This window comes from Carassius gibelio, chromosome B17 (genome assembly GCF_023724105.1).
Source record: "Carassius gibelio isolate Cgi1373 ecotype wild population from Czech Republic chromosome B17, carGib1.2-hapl.c, whole genome shotgun sequence".
Lineage (NCBI taxonomy): Eukaryota > Metazoa > Chordata > Actinopteri > Cypriniformes > Cyprinidae > Carassius > Carassius gibelio.
The window spans coordinates 22425233-22443516 of record NC_068412.1 but is presented as its reverse complement, the minus strand read 5'-3'; the positions used below and the strand labels follow the sequence as shown (position 1 = coordinate 22443516).

Below are 18284 nucleotides of genomic sequence, written 5' to 3'. Positions count from 1 at the left end.
TAGCGCCATCTGCTGGTCGACTCGAACATCTACGTTTGTTTATGTCTGTTCACGTCGTGTTAATCAGGCTGTCGACACACCTCGGTTTAATATAGCTGGAATTAAACACATACAATTGTTGGATAAGCACAGAGAGATTCATTTGACATACTTAATGTTTATCTTAAGCAAACATGAGGTGACGTAATACGGCTCACACAGTTGGTCGCCTCACAGACAGTCAAAGCAGCAGCTGTGGACAGGTGATGCAATTAGCCTTAATTTAGTTCAGAATTCCACTGTTGTCTTCAAACAGCGATGACTTTTTGTCATCTGATGCGGTTTTACCGGGATGATCCAACCAAATGTTGTTCAAACTCCCTTTAATCCCACAAAATCTGGTAAGTGCTTCAAATTCAGTCCCTCGAGGTTCAATGTCTGTTATGGCTGCTTGTGGCACTCTCCAGGAATAGGGTACAGTTTGTTGACCCATTTATTTATTTATTTATTTAATTATTTAAAAACATTAGAGTGTTTTTGAACGATTAGATATGTTAGATAAATTATTATCTAACACGAAATTAACCTAGCTTGACATACAATTTTATAAATTGGGTATTTTGGCTTGTCAGAGACTAGGCTAACTATTACTAGCATTATACAACGTCACATTTTTGCCATAATCTGTTTAAGTCATGTAAAGTTAATTCTAGTAAAAGATTTTATATATTATTAAAACATTACAAAATGTTGCTTAAAATTAAATGCATAAACATAAATCGTTGATATTGAAAAAAAAAACATACTTATTCTACAATTAAAGTTGTATACAAATATTATTCTAGACCATCAGTGTCACGAATCATTTTCTGTCCTTTTTGTACATTTATGGTTGTTCCATATTTAACAGAAACTTAATTTTAGCACCGAAGAACATATTAGAGACTCATCAAGGAACAGTACTGAACTACATGTCCTTTCTGCTAGACTTGCTTCAGTTCTCCACGATTCTTCTCATCTGAGGTTTCGTCACTGTTTGCCAAACTTGCAGCCCTTTTACCAAACATGTAAATGTTCTCTGGGTACAAGAACATTCAGTTCTCGGATCATTTCAGCGTGTGGTGAAACTTCAAGTGGAAAATGCAATGGTTATTCCTTTTTAATTGTGTTTTACTAGACTGTGGTAAAATGAAATAAAAAATAAAAATAAAATAACACCAACAACCAGTCTTTTTTTTAAGCTTATTTATTTACTTACACTGATTAAAAAAAACATTTAATTGAACTGTTTACATCTTTAGACCATATTTGCATAAGCCTCTATCATTGCACAAGTTCAGCAGGTACCCGCGGCACACTATAGTAATGTTTATAAGGCAGACGAGCACATAATATAATCATACATTTTCATTTATTAAAAGGGGTTGGGGTGGGGGTGTTTTTATTTGGAACAGCTAAATAGCAGCAGTGTAAAATCAGAAACCATGGAAATTCATGAGCTCACCGGTTTGGTGTAATACTTTGACACAAAAGCACTAGTAAGCAATAAGGACAGATGGAAAATATCCTCTGTATATAAGTGTGTATCCTCATGAGCCAAAGCAGCAGCATTGAAAAGAGAGATCCTTAATTACATGAATAGTTTCTAGCACAGATATAAAATACACCAACATTACCATTTAAAAGTTTGGGGTTTGTAAGATTTGATTCTCTCATGCTCACCAAGACTGCATCTATTTTATTAAAAATGTATTAATATTTTTTTTCTGTAAATACAAAGCTGAATACTAGCATCATTACTCCAGTCTTCAATGTTACACGATTGTTCAGAAATCGTTCTAATATGCTGATTTGGTGCTCAAGAAACTTATCAATGTTGAAAATAGTTATGCTGCTTATGTTTTAATGGCAACTGAAATGCATTTTTTTTTAGGATCATTTGATTAGAAAAGAACCGCATTTATTTTCAATATTATTTTTGTAACAATCTTAGGTCTCTACTATCACTTTTGATCATTGTCATGCATTCTTGCAGAAAAACGTATTCATTATTTTTAAAAATTGTACTGACCCCAAACTTTTAAACTGTAGTTTACAGTATGCAGTCATGCAGGTGAATTACCATTTACATGTGTATATTTATAAAAAAAGAAAGACTGATAAATCCATAAGACCATTACATCACTGCTCAGACATTTGCGGAGAAAGCATTTGTCTTCATAAAACCATACTGGCTATAATATACAATATGATGAAATTAAAGCTTAAAAATGAATAATTCAAGTTTTATTTGGTGGGTAGTCTATCTTTAAGTATTATTCAAGTATTATTATTATTACTATCATTATTGTTATTAAGTGAATCTTACCACATACCAAAACTTATCTGGCTTCTGAGCGATGCATGATGTCACTCTAGCAAATAAAGCTGTAATTTAGGCATTTAACTGGGCAGTCGAGAATTGTAATACAGATAAAGAAGTGTGACTATTAAACTACAGGATTATTAAAGTGCAGGGAAATTAAGTGCATATGATGTTTTGTGTTGTTCAGAAAGACAAGCTTGCTGAAGTTGCTCTGATGGTCTTGGCATCATATGACGGGTCCGTGGGTTAAATAACCTCTGAAGCATTGGGGAAAACATTAAAATTTTGTATACCAACTACATAGCATGTCAAATTCTAAATACTTAATTCTGATGTATTTATAATATAAAAACCGGTTGCATGCATTTAAATTAATAGTATACTCTACCAAATAATTAATTTTTTTTAACACAGATGGTTTTTGCTTTAGATATCTTTAAATTATACTTTAATAGCCATTCTTGCATAATATTTAATCGAATCCTTAAATAATCAAATCTAAACTTGAGTTGCATATTACTAACTTAATGTTTATTGAGATAACATGCAGTCAGATGAATGTATTCACATACCGGTTTGCTGATGGGCTTGTATCTCATCCAGGCCAGAAAGACTGCGGAAGGACCGTCGCTCCTTAAAGGCCACAGTAGGAAGCATATCCTCCTCGTCCCTCAGCTCCAGTTTTGGCACTTGTCCTGTTCCTGGTAGCCTGATTACAGGCTTCATGTTCTCACAAGGCAAGTTGTCCTTCACTGACGCAGTTTTCTAAAGGGGACAAAAAGTGAGCAGGGCCTCTAGAGGAGGCATAAACAAAGCTCCGGCCAGTGATAGTCTTACCTTGTTATCAGACTCTGTCTTTCTTGTTCTTTTCATGATTTCTTCCAGACGCTGATTTGGGAAAAAATGTAAATCACAATATACATTAGGGTCAGTAGCATTTTCTGTGTTTTTGAAAGAAACCTCTCATGCTATTGTGAAAATTACTTTTTATTTAATTTTTAGATATTTTAAATTGTATTTGTTCCAATGATGGCAAAGTTGAATTTTGTGTCACATTTACATTTAAATGTCACTTGTATATGTTGATTTGCTGCTCGGGGCATTTCTTATTATTAATATCAATGTTGAAAACATTTGTGCAGTTGTTTTTTTTTTTTTTGTTTTTTTTTGATCCGTGTAATGCGTCTTTGCTGAATGAACGTATTTAATTTCTTTCAAAGAAAAAACAACAAAAAGGACTGACCCCAAAAATATAAATGTTCTTCTCATTTTATGGGTGAAATTTCACAGTTGGCTAAATAGCTGTCTGTTTCTAAGTTGTACCTTTTTCCTTTCTTGGCGTTCGGCCTCCTCTTTCTGGAAACGACTCTCTCTTTCCAGTCTCTGCTGCTCTTCCAGCACCCTCTGACGAGCCTCTTGCTCCCTCTGAGAGTACATTATGGAGGTTATAGGAGTTTTTTTTACTTTTTTATTTTTTTATTTCCAATGATCCATTTAACACATGATCGTAGCTTTATTTTAGGTGGGAGAAAAAATGGTCAGAGGCCAAAAAAACTTGACCAAAAGACAAGTAAGATGGTATGTCAGTGTGAAAGGAATCTTTTTCTTAAGCACTTCCCACTGGTCAAATCAGCCTCAAATTAAAGCCAGAGCTCAAATTGTATTCACTTTTTGGTTACACTTTCATATGATTTAACATTTGGAAAAATGATTTAAACAGCCAAAAGCTTTTAAAACCTGCTGCTGAAGCTTATTTTCTTCCTCTTTCTGTCTGCGAGTGTTTTCCTCTTCAGCCTTGAGTCGCTCTTCTTCCTCGGTCTTCTTCTTCTCCTCTTCCAGTTTGAGGGCCTCTGCTTCTTGTCTGGCTCGTTCTTCAACTCTTTGACGGGCCAGTTCCTCTCTGTTCTTTCTGCAAAGATGAGCTTAGTTAGGTGCCTAATGCACTTTTAAGAATTATATCTGTCACCATGAAGTCCAAACTCTGTGTTTTCTAATACATAATTTTAACTTGAGCACATTTAATTGTCCAATTACTTCAGCGAAGAACAGCTTAGATTGTTGCCTTTTCATTTCACAAAAACAATTCAGCACTGATAATCAAAATCAGTTACAGTAAAATACTAAGACACAGAAGAGGACATTCAAGAAAGGTAAGGATACACAAAAAAAAAAACCTTTCCATCTCCTCTTTCAGTCTGCACTCCTCTTCCTCCTTCTCTCTCTGGAGTCGAGCTTGTCTTCTTTTCTCAGTCAGCAGGCGAGTGGCCTCTTCAGCATCTGTAGTCCATGCAGCAGCTCTCAATTGTGCTACGTCACCAATCTGACTTGGTCCTTAAAGTGAAAAAATTTCAGAGAGAGAAAGGATTTTTTTTTTCATAAATTTATAAATATCTGAAATATATAGATATTCATATAGATAATTAAATTATTATATATTATATTATTTAAATTATACATATTAAATGAAAGATTTGTGTGTGTATATATAGAAAAAAGCGAAGATATATATTACACAAAACATTAATTTGTTCCACAGTACAGTAACCTAATGCAGTACTCGTCACAAAGAGCAATTTTAGCACATTTTAAACAGAATTTGTAATGTTATTAAAATGTGGAAATTATTGGAAAACTTTTTTCACTAACCATTAGGAATCTGAGAGCCTGCTGATGGGTTGGAAGGCCCATTAGTAGCTGGATTCGACAGGAGTTGGTTATCTTGCAGACATTGTTGAGCAAGCGATTCCTCAGATTCTAGATCCTCCTCTTCTTGCAGTGGAGGCAAACTGTCTTGTTTAAGTGTGGCTTGTCTGATATGTGATCTGTTCTGCAGCCTTTGAAACGGGTCAATAAAGAGAGAACGGGTCATAATGTCCAACAGTATAATTTTGTGATTTTTGAGAGTGTGAGGAAACTTAAGTTTAGTTTTATTCATTCCTATAAGAAAGTGAAATCACTAGAGCTCTTTAAAGCTGTACTACAGCATTTTTGCCTCTCTGTCGCCACCTGTGGTTGAAATGTAAAATTGCAAGTTGCTGCTGGAGATGTTTCTTACCATTGTTCTTCTACATGACATTCAATGATATAAACATGAAAATTACTGCTATATATAGCAGTGATATTAAATTGAAAGACTTTAGTTAAGAGATTTTGCTGTACAAATATATAAAACATACCGTGATGTTGGGAGGACAGTATTCTCTGGTGGTTTTGTGTCCTGTTTGGGCTTGATTTTGTTTGTTGTTGTTTGTAGCTGTGGCTTTTTCAAGTCCAGTCCCACAAAATTGCCTTTTACCGCCTGAAATATTTTTTGTAAAAATTACATGCAGTATGTCATGCAACAAAGAATCATTGATTTTTATATTTCAACAAATGGTCTAAAAATGAATGTGAACTCTCACCAGCTCTCTGTTGGTGGTTCTTCGGATGGCGATGTTTGGACTTGAGCTTACAGGCCTGTTTGCCACTTTCCCGCAGTGCACCTGGAGCTTGCGTGTGATGCTTGAGTTCATGGTATGACATGAGGCTGAACGACGACAAATATGAACAACTGAAGATGTATGGTGAAGTAATGAGGATGAATGAGTACGGAGAGGTTTAAGCAATGAGCATGAGAAGAAGAAAACGGGAAGCCGATATTTATTACGTCCAGTTCCAAATTTGTGATTTCCTTGCAATTTGTGAATTCCTCAGTCTAAAGTGATACCTGTGTCTCGTGACAGACACACAGCACTCTTGCTTCTGGCTAGATAAGAGACGGTAGGAGTCTGAAGACGACGGACAAGGTCAATCTCCCATTGACTAAGAGAGCGACGTTTAGCTAGAGGAGAGCAGAAAGCAGAGCAACTAACAGAAAGGGAGTTGGGAAAGTAGATGCAAGGCTAGAAGAGAGTTTTAGTGCCAGTTACAGTATTGCATTTTAAATCTCATGTTGAAATGTTCACCATTATTGTTTTCATTCTTGGCGACCCTTCGTGAGCAGTGGCCAGGTTTCTGTTTGGCCTTCTGACTTTTCTCCATCGTCTTCTGCACCACAGACTCATAACGCTCCTAAAACACAGGATAAAAAAACACTCCCATTATCCCATGCTCCGTGTGTTTTTAATCATGGTTGCAAAATCTCCACAGCAATTTTTCATCATAGTTGTTGCAAACAGTGCTACAGTGTTTATGAAACCCACACAAACAGATGGTAGACACGGTCTAAAATCTGGACACTTTTGATTATAGTGGTTTCTCATGATTCTGAAAAGTTTTGGATCTCAAGTTTTATTTTTTAAATTATAGTAGTTTATATGTGTTTGTATGTGTGTGTAAAAAAATTGAATATTGTGAAAAAGGTCTTTTTTTTAAATAATTTTAAAAAGTATAACTTTCATATATTCTAGATTCATGACATGTAAAGTAAAACAATTCAAATGGTTTTAATTTTTGATGATTAGATCTTGCAGCTTCTAAAATTCAACATTCCAGTATTTTAGTATTCCAATCCATATTAGAATATTTACATTTGAGTTTCATTAAATGACCATCGCTACAGTTTAAATTCCAGGTATCTCTTGTTCTTTGAAACTACAATAATGGGGAAGACTGCTGACTTGGCAAGGGTCCAGAACACAATCATGACACCATCCACAAAGAGGGTAAGTCACAGAAGGTCATTACTGAAAGGGGTGGCTGTTCACAGAGTGCTGTATCAAAGCATATTAAATGCAAAGTTGACTGGAAGGAAAAAAGGATTTCCTATTGGGTAGGAAAAGGTGCAGAACCAACAGGGATGACCTCAGGCTCCAGAATAACGTCAAGCAAAGCCAATTCAAACACTTGGGAGAGATTCACAAAGAGTGGACTGAAGCTGGAGTCAGTGCATCAAGAGTCACCATGCTAAAACGTCTTTAGGAACAGGGCTACCAAGCCACTTCTGAAACTATGTAAGAAGCATCTTATCTGGGCTGAAGACAAAAAGAACTGGACTGTTGCTCAGTGGTCCAAAGTCCTCCATTCAGATAAAAGTAAATTTTGCATATAATTTGGAAATCAAGGTCTGGAGGAAGACTGGAGAGGCATCGGATCCAAGCTGCTTGAAGTCCAGTGTGAAGTTTCTGAAGTCAGTGAGGATTTGGGGTGCTGTGATGTCTGCTGGTGTTGGTCCATTGTGTTTTATCAAGTCTAAAGTCAATGCAGCCGTCTACCAGGAGATTTTGGTGCACTTTATGCTTCCATCTGCTGACAAGCTTTCTGGAGATTTTGAAATGTTTTACCTTACATGTCATGAATCTAGAATATGTAAAAGTTCACTTTTTGAAATAAGTTAACTGTGTGTGTGTGTGTGTGTTTTATTATATATATACATATATATCGGACCAGTATTTGGAGTTGTTGTTTTTTTTTTTTTTTTTTTTTAGTGTTTTTTTATTCTCAAACTTTATTTATGAAAAACAGGTTTGTTTATAGTTTTGGGGTTGTTTTTGTATGAAAATTATTTCAATTTTTTTTTAATTGACTTTTTTTTCTTCTATAATGTCCAAACTGTTTTGCGAACAGAATCTCTCCCACCAACCAACGGTCACCATTTTTCTCATGCATAAACTCACTCTTTCTTCTTTGAGTCTCTGTTTGCGCTTCTCCTCAACCGCCATCCTCCTCCTTTCCTCTCTTTGTCGCTGCTCCTCCAACCTCTTCTTTCGCTCCTCAAGGTGTTTCTCGTAGAACTGCTTGGCCCGCTCTTCCCTCGCCAGCCAACCGCGCTCGCGCAGTGCTACGGTTCAGGTACACCAAAAAAAAACTTAAAGCTTTCTGTTTGTTCTTTAATTGGCTATGATGTTACATGTTCAGAGTAAGAAAAATACCCAGCTGTTTTTGGTATGCCTCTCTGCGTTCCCGGGCCAATCGCAGTCTCTCGTCCACTTTCAGAACATTTAATTCTAAATTACAAAATAATCATTCTGAAATTTTTGCATGCAGCACATAATATTATAAATACAACTTGTTGCAATGAATGAATAAATGAGCAACTGGGAAGATTCAGCTCCAAAGTGTGAATCATATTTGACCTTTTTATATCCATGGCAGCAGTATCAGGCACAAGAAGGCTTGGAGAAAGGAAAATGCTAATTAAATTGATGGATAAATATGAGCTTTTATAGACCTGTATTATTTCCATTTCGTTTGCTGATATTAATCTGTGCTGATTTGATGTTCAGTGGAGCACATGCTTTTCTTTTTTGCTCCAGGGCTGTGGGTTTAACATCAGATCTGGAACCTAAAAAAAAAAGAAGAGTCAGTTTACTGAGTGTTTAGAAAAAATAGAAAACTCCAAAAATCTGAAAATCTTTTAGTTTTTTGGTCAACGTTCTGCTGAAGTTTACCAAACTCTTTAACCCAGTTTGAAAAGCAGACAGGCAGGTTAGAAGGTCAGGGTGTGATGATTTACAACATTATGAAAATGAGGAAGGCATAGCATAGTGGAAGCCTTCATGATGGATCTCTTTGTCTTTAAAAATTCTTGAAATAAGCACGATGATATTACTTCGAAACTTTGAGTGACGCATGTATCAGTTACATTGTTATTCAGACAAGTAGCAACCCCATTGTCTTATGGGAGTTTCCCCCTTGATAGTGTAATTTTGTTGTCAGTATAACGTTTCTTTTAAGAAAATATTTTTGTAAAGTTTAACTAAATGCATTAGTAGTGACTTTTAAATTCGAATGTTTCTGTTCTAATGTTCAACTGATCCTGAATGAAATGAATGAATCAACAATTGCAGCCTTGAAATTAATAAATCTATCTCGTAAACATATTTTAACCATTTTAGCCACAGACAAAAAACTTTTGTTTTTTAAACCCTGGGTTATGTTGACACTTCATACTCTGTACATTTAGCATCTCAGTGTCATAACGCAGCAAAACCTAAAAGTGGTGCTTTACAACCATGCAACATTACTTAACCCAGAACTAATACCCTTGGGTTAAAAAAGATGATAATTTAGTTTTTAGTGTATTCTGATAAAGCTATTGACTTAAGTGTATTTCAACAAATACAGGTCTGGTCTTCCATACTATTTAAACCTTTCTCAGTGTCTTTAAAAACACCTCTATAAACAAAAATTGAGTGCCAAAAGGCAGATATAAAGATGAACACGAGGCCTGTCTCATGCCAGTTTTGACTGTCCTCTGAATCAAGACAGCCCAAGGCTTTTACATCATTACAAAGGCAACATTTGTTTTGCTTTTGCTGTGTAGAACAACAAATTCAGCACCTGACTAAAGTGTAAGTGGCGATGCCCGACTTTACACTACAGATCACCACAACAATGCTGTCGAGGGATGCACGACGGATGCAGAACCTATCAGTACTGCTGAATTTGCATGCATATTTTAGTCACTTGGTTTAGAAAATTACATTAGATGAGCTTGACATCAGGAGGCATTACATAACAGACATCTATCATGTGATGTGAGACCCTTATAAACACATTTAGCACAGCTAGCATCATCACACACATACATAACCCATTCCAAATACGTCACTGTCTGAGCTAACCATGCAGAAATACATTGTTGTTTAGTATATACAGTAGAGTTAAATGGGTATATCTAACAGCTTTATGCTGACTAAAAGGATCCATATGTTTGTATCCAGTATTTTAGGATGCATATGCTCAGTTAATTTTGGACTCCGTATTAGCAGATGATATTGCAGTTCTAATAAATGTCATATTTATTGTCCGCATCTCACCAACCTCTCTGCTTCCTCGCAGTGTCGCACATCTTCATCCGTCCCTTCTCCGAGATCGCAGCGAGACCCAGCTCTGTCTTCCTCCACTCCCGCTCCTGTTCTGCCAGGCTCAGATGAGCTGGCATCTTACAGTGAGTGTGTGTGTCTGTCTAATACATGTAGAGCATCTGTGTTCCCTGTGCTCAAGTCTTCCACTCCAGCCAACGGCTTATCAGTGCATCTCTAGCAGGGAATAGACTGGTTGAGAGAGAGAGAGAGAGAGGCAGAGTGTGAGACAGATATTCTTCCTGAGGGAGCTTGGGTGAGCAGCTGATTTGCTCCTGTCTTGGCTGCGTCCATCACACGTGCACAGCAAGCAAGTCAGTGAACATCCATAAGTACAGAGAGCACATGTGCCATGCTCTCACAAAAGAAACCCACCCAGCTGGTAGCAGCTGTGGTTATTGGAGGTGTGTTTCCCTTTAAAAATTTATAGAGGTATTTTTATTGCTTTGGCCGGTCATATTGACGGCATGCAAGCAGATGCGGCAAGGATGAAGTATTCACAGTACAACAAAAGAGACTTGGATGCAATCGCTTTTTTTTTCTAAATGGTTGCCTGGGTGATATGCAAAATTGTGTGAGGCATGACACTGCATGCCAGGGTCCAGAAATAGCAGTAGAGAAAACCCGCTTTCATCCTGCATATCGATTTGTGACCTGCAACATAAAATATGTAGCCAGTTGCAGACCAGATTAAAGGTTCTAGTCCCATGTCTTGGGTATGTGCTTTTCACATCTGATTGACTTGAAGATCTGCTCTCAGAATGAGAGATGACGTCATGCCTCTGCTATCAGTAACAACTGTGGATCCATATTGGTGGCTTTTTTTGTGTCATAGCTCACAAGTATTTTATTGCATTTGTCTTCTTTTAGCAAATATTTTCTATTTATTATGTCTTTTTTTTGGGGGGGGGGGACAATCACCCTAAAGGGATGGGATGGGTGAACCACTAAGCCACACCGATCATGCTTATAGAGGAGACGGATGCTAGAGTACGTTTCCACACTAATTATCTCATGTAAACAAACATTTTGTTTGACTAGAAAAGGCTATTGAAAATTCTTTACATTTTTGCATAAAAATTTTTTTACAGTTCATTGGACACAAATTGATCGTTATGAGGTGGGGCATGTTGTTACAATGGTAACTAGTCAGCAGAAATGTTAAATATTAACCTAAAAATGTTGGCTTTGGGGGTTTAGATTGCCTAGTGTGAGCACATCCTGATTATTCTCCCGCATACACGAGTCTCTACCTGGCCATCAAGTGTCGTCCCGCGTCACACTCTGCTGCGATGGGTTCCGTCATCGTGCTGGTCTCTCAGAAGGTGACTGTTATAATGTTATGATCGAGGCTCTGAGCATAACTTGTTTTTCTAAAACAAACTATAAAATATTTTCTATAAAAACATTAATGTCCTGGCAGTGACACATAGCTTGTTTTATATTTCATTTAATTACATTAATGTTATAAGTTAAGATTTACAATAAATATTTTAACTGCTACTACGTAAAATTAATACTGCTGTAAAAAGCACCTTATTTGTTTAAAGTGTTTGCACACCAAATGCTATTGCACTTTTGTTCATATAGCAGTACTTTAAATTTTTTAATTTAAAAAAGTGCACAATACACAACTTTTGAAAGCATTATTAGTTTTGTGCATAACAATGCGATTAATTGCGATTTAACAGTCATGCAATTTAATCCTGATTAAAAACAAAATTGCCCAGCACTAATAAATAAATAAATAAATAAATATATATATAATTGATCAATCTGCAATTATTACATTTAAAATGTTGTTATTGTTTTACATATGATTACTTTTATCATTTGTTATATTAAACAGTTGAGTTACAGTTGGAATTTAGTTTGTAGAGTGGGATTGAAAAAAATTATATATAATTGTCAAACATCTATTCAATATAGATATATAGATAGATAGATAGATATAGAATATTGAATATATGTTTGATCTTTTTTATAAATAATTTTTTATTAAGTACTAATATATAGCCAATTTGAATGCTAGCTTTAGTCTCATCAATATTGTAACATTACATTTATCATATGCAAATTCGATTTATCTGGAAACAAGCATCAAAGGCAAGAAAATTGTTTAAAATTGTTCCCAGGGTTCAAAGTACAAGTCTTTAATTTGTGTAAATGCAAATGCTCTGTTAGTTACACTAAAAACACCCCACAAAGAGACTAGTTAGCAGATTCTAAGCAGGTTAGGTGAGTCCTTCCAGGGTGGAGGCACTTCCAGGTTTGTCTCGGGACTCTGAACAAGGAGTAGCTATCTGGAATTGTAAGTCCCTGCAGATGGTTACAGCAATGTGCTGTTTAGATCATATTTGTTTTTAATAAACAACATTTTTTTGGGTGTTTATTATATAACGTCATCCGTGAATTTTTTTTGAGTTTGATCTGCTTCTGAAACTGGATATCAGCTATTACATCTGAAAAAGGGTGTGAGAGGGAGGAATCTACATGAGGAGGCAATAAGTGATTGGCAGTCTGTCTGATGTGAAGGCGAATGAAAGAATGAGGAAATGGTGGCTTGTCAAAGCTCTTTTTCCTTTCCTGTCAGAAAGGTAGAGTCAGTGTTGTGCTGACAGGAGCTGACTGACGGATGTGTGTTGTCTGTACTGATATGTAGGATACAAGAGCGGAGGAGAAACTGCCTAAGGACTGCATCTGAATGCTTCAAACAAGAGTTCACTGACAGAAGGAGGTCATTGAATTATCATCTGTACAGGTACTTTATCTTTTTCCACTATATTTTTGCTCATACTTTGCACCTGTCATGTTGCATGAAAGTGAGTCCTGACTTGTTCATTACCATGTCATTTGGAGAACACATTTTGTTTTGTTTTAATAATTATATAGTTAGTTAATTAGTTTCGGTCTCCTTAAGAAGGTTTCTTCAGTCTTACATTCTCATTGTTCAATGAGCGTAATAATGGAGCAGTGAAACTGGGAGAGGTTTGTTTCTCACTGTTCGCAAATGACTAAGAGCAGGTGGATCTCAAAGTTTTGTTCTGAAACCTGTTCCATGTGTCATTTCGGTTTTGGGGTGAGGCTTACCTACCGTACCTGTAGTACCAAAGTTTGGAATTATATTTATATGTTATATATAGACATGCCACTACACAACAACAACAACCAAGAAAGATGGTTTACCATTTCATTAAAAGCGGTTATACTGGTTAGATTTGTTGTCATGGTAAAATGACAAAATCAATCCCTGCTAAAATTTATTACGAATAGTAAACAAGCACAGTGTTAAATCTATAGAATGTGCATTCTGTATAATAGTTCACCCAAAAATTCCATGTACAGTACTGACCATCATGCTGTTCCAAACCTGGAACATTTACATTCTTCTGCGGAACAAAACATTTTGGTTCTAGTTATTCCAGGCAACACACTAATTACAAGAGTACGGAATTGTCAACTTCAAAAAGCAAATAAAAACATTATAATGATATCATAAAAATAGTCCATACCACTCTTGCGCTATATTCCAAGTCTTCCGAAGCCGATAGATTTGTGTGTGAAACGGACTGAAATGTATATGTTTGTCAATAAAAATATTCCTCCCTAGTGAGCTGTTAACCACTGTGAGCTGGTAAAGTCGAGAACCGGCTCAGTCAGATCCAGATTCAGACTGTTTTTGCTGAACTGGACCAACAAATTAATTCAAAAGGTCTGACTACCATGATTCATTTACAAATCCGTCATGGCTTCTTGGGCTGTTTGTCATGCGGAGCCGCCTTATGGCCTTAGAAGACTAGGGTAGATCAATTTTATGATTTTTTTTTTTTTTTATGGTATTATTGTGAGCTTGAAAACTTCATTACATGACTTTGGACTTTGGGTGAATGATCCCTGCACTGGTGTTACATGTTTAAGAGTCCTTCAGAGAAGAGCAAGAGGCCACATCTGGTTTATCAAGAGCCAGCTGTGCCTTCTTGAGTACAGCTTTTTCCCCCATGTTTTCTGTTGCTTTAAAACTGCTTCATTGCAGCACTTGCCAACATGAAAACAGACTTCTGGTAATCCCAGTGGAAACATTTTATGAAAACCTCTTTCTGTGCTAACCAATGTGCTTCATGAGATAGGAAAAACAGTCCTTGTAAAAGGGAGCTTTTGAATGTCATGGTAAGAATGTGACTGACTTACATGACAGGACTCTGAATGTATTTTGAACTAGCTGGCTTCTTTTGTGTGCGTAAAGCACTAGGAATCAGGTGCAATAAAAACTGTATGATGTCCACAGTGACTATACTCTCTAAAATGTCTACATCATGTTAAGATTTCTAATTACACACTTTATATACACGTGACTTAAAATAATTGCCACTGTAACATTGAGAAGAGCACCCAAATGATCAAGTACTGTAAATGATCATGTGGAATTATAAAAATGTTTCAAAAAAATTTAGTGTTTCTTTGCAATTCTTTATGAAATTTACTGTCAAGTTCTGAGTGAAATTGTTTCTACATCAATTGTTTTCGGTGACATAATGCATTCAACATTTAATCTGTCTTTCTGTAGGTCCCACAATCATGGCACCAATCGGCACAGATCTCGTAGGCTGGGCGGTCACAGAGCAACCAGAGGCTGCATTCCTTTCCGTAGTCGTCCTGTTCATCGTTAGCATCGCACTCCTCGTTCTCTGTGCAAGCTGTAAAAAGTGAGTGGTTTCTGAGTGTCCTTTTAAGAGATTTTGTGGATTTGGTAAATAATAATAATAATAATAATAATAATAATCTTTAAATGATTAAGTCAGCTGAAACCGGAAACAATACATGTCCTATAGGTATGTAGCAAAAAGTCAACCACTCTGTTGCTATAAGCTACATACCTAGACATCACATCACAAGTTTTTTGACTATGGAAATTTGCAAGGAATGAGGGAGGAATGTGGCTCTTCTACTAAACAAAGAGAGCAGCATGTTACTCATACTAGCTCATGCTTGACATATGAATACATGAGAAAGACCAAGGAAATAAGCAGTGTATTGTGAGATTGTAGTTTATGAAGTCAATGCAGACTGACTGCATGATGATATATAAACCAGTGGGTCAAATACCAGCTAGCATTTCAGTCTCATTCACATTGTTCAAACTCAAGAGTAAATTCCCAAAAACTAAAAATAAATGAACAATCTTTTTTTGTAATAAAAATAATGGATTTGGTGATTCATTCACGGTCGTTTGGAAATGTTACTTTTAGTTGCAGTATTAATCTCGATCACTAGAGGCCAGCCAAGAACGGTCAGTCAGTGATAAATGTTAAAGAAATGCAGGGTTTTTTTTCCTTAGCACAGATAGTTTTTTTTTATAGTTAATATAAGCAGTTAAACTATTTGTTTATTCAATATGTTAATCCAATATAATCTCAAAATGCATTTTTGATTGAGATTTATTTGGTGATGTACTCTGAGCTGTTGTTTGAATGTCGGCCACCAGAGGCCAGTCAAGAACTTCAGTGCACGTGGGATTAACTTTAGGCTTTAAACTTTATTGCACTGGCAATAATTCTTGTTTAGCGACATAATTTGCGTTTGTTACTCGTGTGTTTTAAACAAAAAAACTAAACTCGTTTAGTGCAAAAAGAAAGAAAAAAAATCACCATGACCACAGACTTCATCATATCATTGTGATTTATTATTTTGCAGACATTCATTTGAGTTGGACAGCCACAGTGTACCTGAGCAGCAGAAATCATCCACACTTGTGAGCGTGGTGAGTGTCATACTTTGTAAAAAAAAAAAAATAATAATTAAGCACCAAATCCCCATATATATATAATCCCCAAAAATATATATATATAACCCCCCCCCCCCCCCCCCCAAAAAAAAAAAAAATATATAAATATATATATATATATATTTATATTTGTGGATTTGGTGCTTAATTATTAATAATGATGCTCCAAACACTTTTTTGAATTTCCGGTATTTTTGTGGAAAAGGTGATAATTTTTTTCCAGAATTCTTTGAAGTTCTACGAACAACATTTATTTGGTTACATTAGAAATTAATTTTAAACGTATATATTTTTTCATTTTAAAATATTCAAATCTAAAAGTTATTTTAAAATGTAAAAATATTTATATACAACATTACTGTGCTCAATTGTAAATCTCAATTGAACAGGCAAAAATGAATGATTCAAGAGGCGCCAGACAAAACCCTGCTGATAATGACATCACAGAAGATGAAATCGGTAAACTGCATTGTCAATGACAATGAATATCTTTTAAATTTTTAATAGCTGTTAATCTCTCAGCAATGCTATCAACCCCACTCAGCAAATGCACTTTAATCTCGTCTTTGAAGGTTTAGAGGCTGTGGAGGGTGGCAGTGAGTACAGACCCTGGAGAAGTCACACTCTCACTCACGGTACGTCTCTCCAGGACAAAAACACGATTGCAAGGAATTCAAACCACAAGAGTCATTTAATCCCAGTGAAACTGCTTCACTTCTCACCATACTGGATGATCTGACGTATGACTATATATCTGTGCTTTCTGCAGGATCAAGCCTACAACCTCAAATAAATGGCGGGATTGGGACAACGACTGCGGGATCGGTAACACTGCAAACTCTCTGAGAAAGTGTAAGCACTTCTGATGACCCTGTTCTACTTCTAAAATACTCTTGAGTGAAATTTCACATGACAATACAAACATAGAAGTATTTTTTTTTTTATTCAGGTGGACAAAAGCCTGCAGAGAACTCCACCATCTTTATTATGCAACCTGAAATGCTCAAACTAAACAATCCTCTACACTATTTGGAGATAAAGGGTTTCTGTGTCCTTCTGAAACTAGGCTGAGGTCCTGCTTTGTGGCATTGACTCCCATAAGTCCCCATCAAACTTTGAGACTATAGGAACTATAGGAGCCCCCGATCTGTCCCTCAGCATTGACTGAATTGAGTCAAAGCTGAATCTTTATGCAATGGTTCAGACAAGAATGGTCAGTGTCCCTTAGAGGAGGAAGCCTGATCTTCTGGCCACACCTGTTCTGACAAATAGGGATCCCTATTCAGGTGGTCACAGATAAATGCAACATAAACAAGAAAATCAGGTGTCATCTCCATCTGAAGAGGAGGGGGAAGTTTCTGCATCATTACCAAAGAGACCTAAACAAAAATGAAGATTTTCCTTTTAATCTTTTTCTAATGAAGTCCAGTATTGTGAAATTATTCTGTATTCATATTCATTCTTCGTAAGGGTGCAATATAGACTTTCTCTCTCATATCAACTGGTTTGTTTATGTTTATGGATTTGTATAGCAGCATACTAGTAAATACTTTGAGGTTTTGAACAAATGTATGAATTCAAGTGGGCATGAATGATGTAATTAAAGTAACAGATGCTTTAGAATTAACCCTCTTTTTCTGGTGAGATTGACTTTCTTTTGTTAAGGGAAATATTTGCTCCATAGTATTTGGCATGGTATTTTTCATACTTTTTTCACTTTTGTGAAGGAATATAGGATGCTGAAATTCTTACATAATCTTCGAAATCATTAGATCTGAAATAATGAGACAATTGCATTATGATTGTTGATACTTATCTAGTACATTGATGTCTGAGTAGTGTAAACAACATACAAGAAACCATTTTAGTGACTGGAATGCATTGTGTTTGTAAAATATATTGTGACCTTGAAAAATATGGAAAATGTAAGGGGGGGGGGGGGGGGGGGGAGTCACAAATTTTGTAGACATTAAAAAAAACACACACATGAAACCAACATGCATTTCTATGAGCTTTGTATAGGCATGTGATTTTAAACGGTTTATTTTTTTAATTTCTGACATCCTTTTTTTGTTATTACCCCTTATGTTAAACAGAAACTATACTGAATTCATAACTAGATCTAACGCAAAATATGTAACGTTATTTCAAAAATTAGATGACATAAAAGGACGCATTCACTACAGGGGCAATTACCACAGAATCTTACATTGTGACAATTCAATGTCTTATGCCTATGCATTCTGTCTCCCCAAACATTATTGAGGGTGTTTTGATTCATGTTTTTAACCAGTTCTTTAAAAATGAATGAAATCTCATGAATCAACCTGATACGTAAACGCTAAGCATAGTTTGGATTTATTGATGATACAAG

At 36.0% G+C, this 18284-nt stretch overlaps 2 protein-coding genes across 6 annotated transcripts; one reads left to right on the top strand and one right to left on the bottom strand.

The window, feature by feature from the left end:
• Positions 1 to 42: 42 nt before the first annotated feature.
• On the top strand, positions 43 to 17537 carry si:ch73-204p21.2 (uncharacterized). Of its 4 annotated transcripts, XR_008157739.1 has the most exons (10): positions 43 to 380; positions 10106 to 10214; positions 11329 to 11453; positions 12791 to 12889; positions 14693 to 14831; positions 15820 to 15886; positions 16300 to 16369; positions 16483 to 16545; positions 16680 to 16762; positions 16860 to 17537. XR_008157739.1 is itself a non-coding variant. In XM_052580313.1 (7 exons), the coding sequence occupies exons 2-6, from the start codon at positions 14704 to 14706 to the stop codon at positions 16754 to 16756; spliced, it is 405 nt and encodes a 134-aa protein (XP_052436273.1). In that variant the 5' UTR covers positions 12717 to 12889; positions 14693 to 14703; the 3' UTR covers positions 16757 to 16762; positions 16860 to 17537. The 4 variants fall into 4 exon arrangements, 1 of the variants encoding a protein (XP_052436273.1); XR_008157738.1 differs by lacking the exon at positions 11329 to 11453 and having other exon boundaries at positions 50 to 380; XR_008157737.1 differs by lacking the exons at positions 10106 to 10214; positions 11329 to 11453 and having other exon boundaries at positions 58 to 380.
• On the bottom strand, positions 2283 to 13914 carry map7a (microtubule-associated protein 7a). Of its 2 annotated transcripts, XM_052580310.1 has the most exons (16): positions 13641 to 13914; positions 10088 to 10320; positions 8493 to 8606; positions 8194 to 8268; positions 7939 to 8102; positions 6289 to 6394; positions 6051 to 6164; positions 5746 to 5894; positions 5521 to 5642; positions 4991 to 5178; positions 4519 to 4675; positions 4082 to 4253; positions 3668 to 3769; positions 3182 to 3232; positions 2917 to 3109; positions 2283 to 2601 (listed from the first exon to the last, which is right to left on the bottom strand). In XM_052580310.1, the coding sequence occupies exons 2-16, from the start codon at positions 10206 to 10208 to the stop codon at positions 2591 to 2593; spliced, it is 1839 nt and encodes a 612-aa protein (XP_052436270.1). In that variant the 5' UTR covers positions 10209 to 10320; positions 13641 to 13914; the 3' UTR covers positions 2283 to 2590. The 2 variants fall into 2 exon arrangements, with proteins under 2 accessions (XP_052436270.1, XP_052436271.1); XM_052580311.1 differs by lacking the exon at positions 6051 to 6164 and having other exon boundaries at positions 5746 to 5870.
• Positions 17538 to 18284: the final 747 nt, after the last annotated feature.

Excerpts from the sequence above, each read along its gene's own strand:
- si:ch73-204p21.2 (XM_052580313.1), top strand. The coding sequence starts at position 14,704 with ATGGCACCAATCGGCACAGATCTCGTAGGCTGGGCGGTCACAGAGCAA. Across the intron at positions 14,832-15,819 it reads CTCTGTGCAAGCTGTAAAAA|ACATTCATTTGAGTTGGACA; the intron begins GTGAGTGGTTTC and ends ATTATTTTGCAG. Across the intron at positions 15,887-16,299 it reads CATCCACACTTGTGAGCGTG|GCAAAAATGAATGATTCAAG; the intron begins GTGAGTGTCATA and ends TCAATTGAACAG.
- map7a (XM_052580310.1), bottom strand. The coding sequence starts at position 10,208 with ATGCCAGCTCATCTGAGCCTGGCAGAACAGGAGCGGGAGTGGAGGAAG. Across the intron at positions 4,254-4,518 it reads CTGAAAGAGGAGATGGAAAG|AAAGAACAGAGAGGAACTGG; the intron begins GTTTTTTTTTTT and ends TCATCTTTGCAG. Across the intron at positions 3,770-4,081 it reads AAAATAAGCTTCAGCAGCAG|AGGGAGCAAGAGGCTCGTCA; the intron begins GTTTTAAAAGCT and ends ATGTACTCTCAG.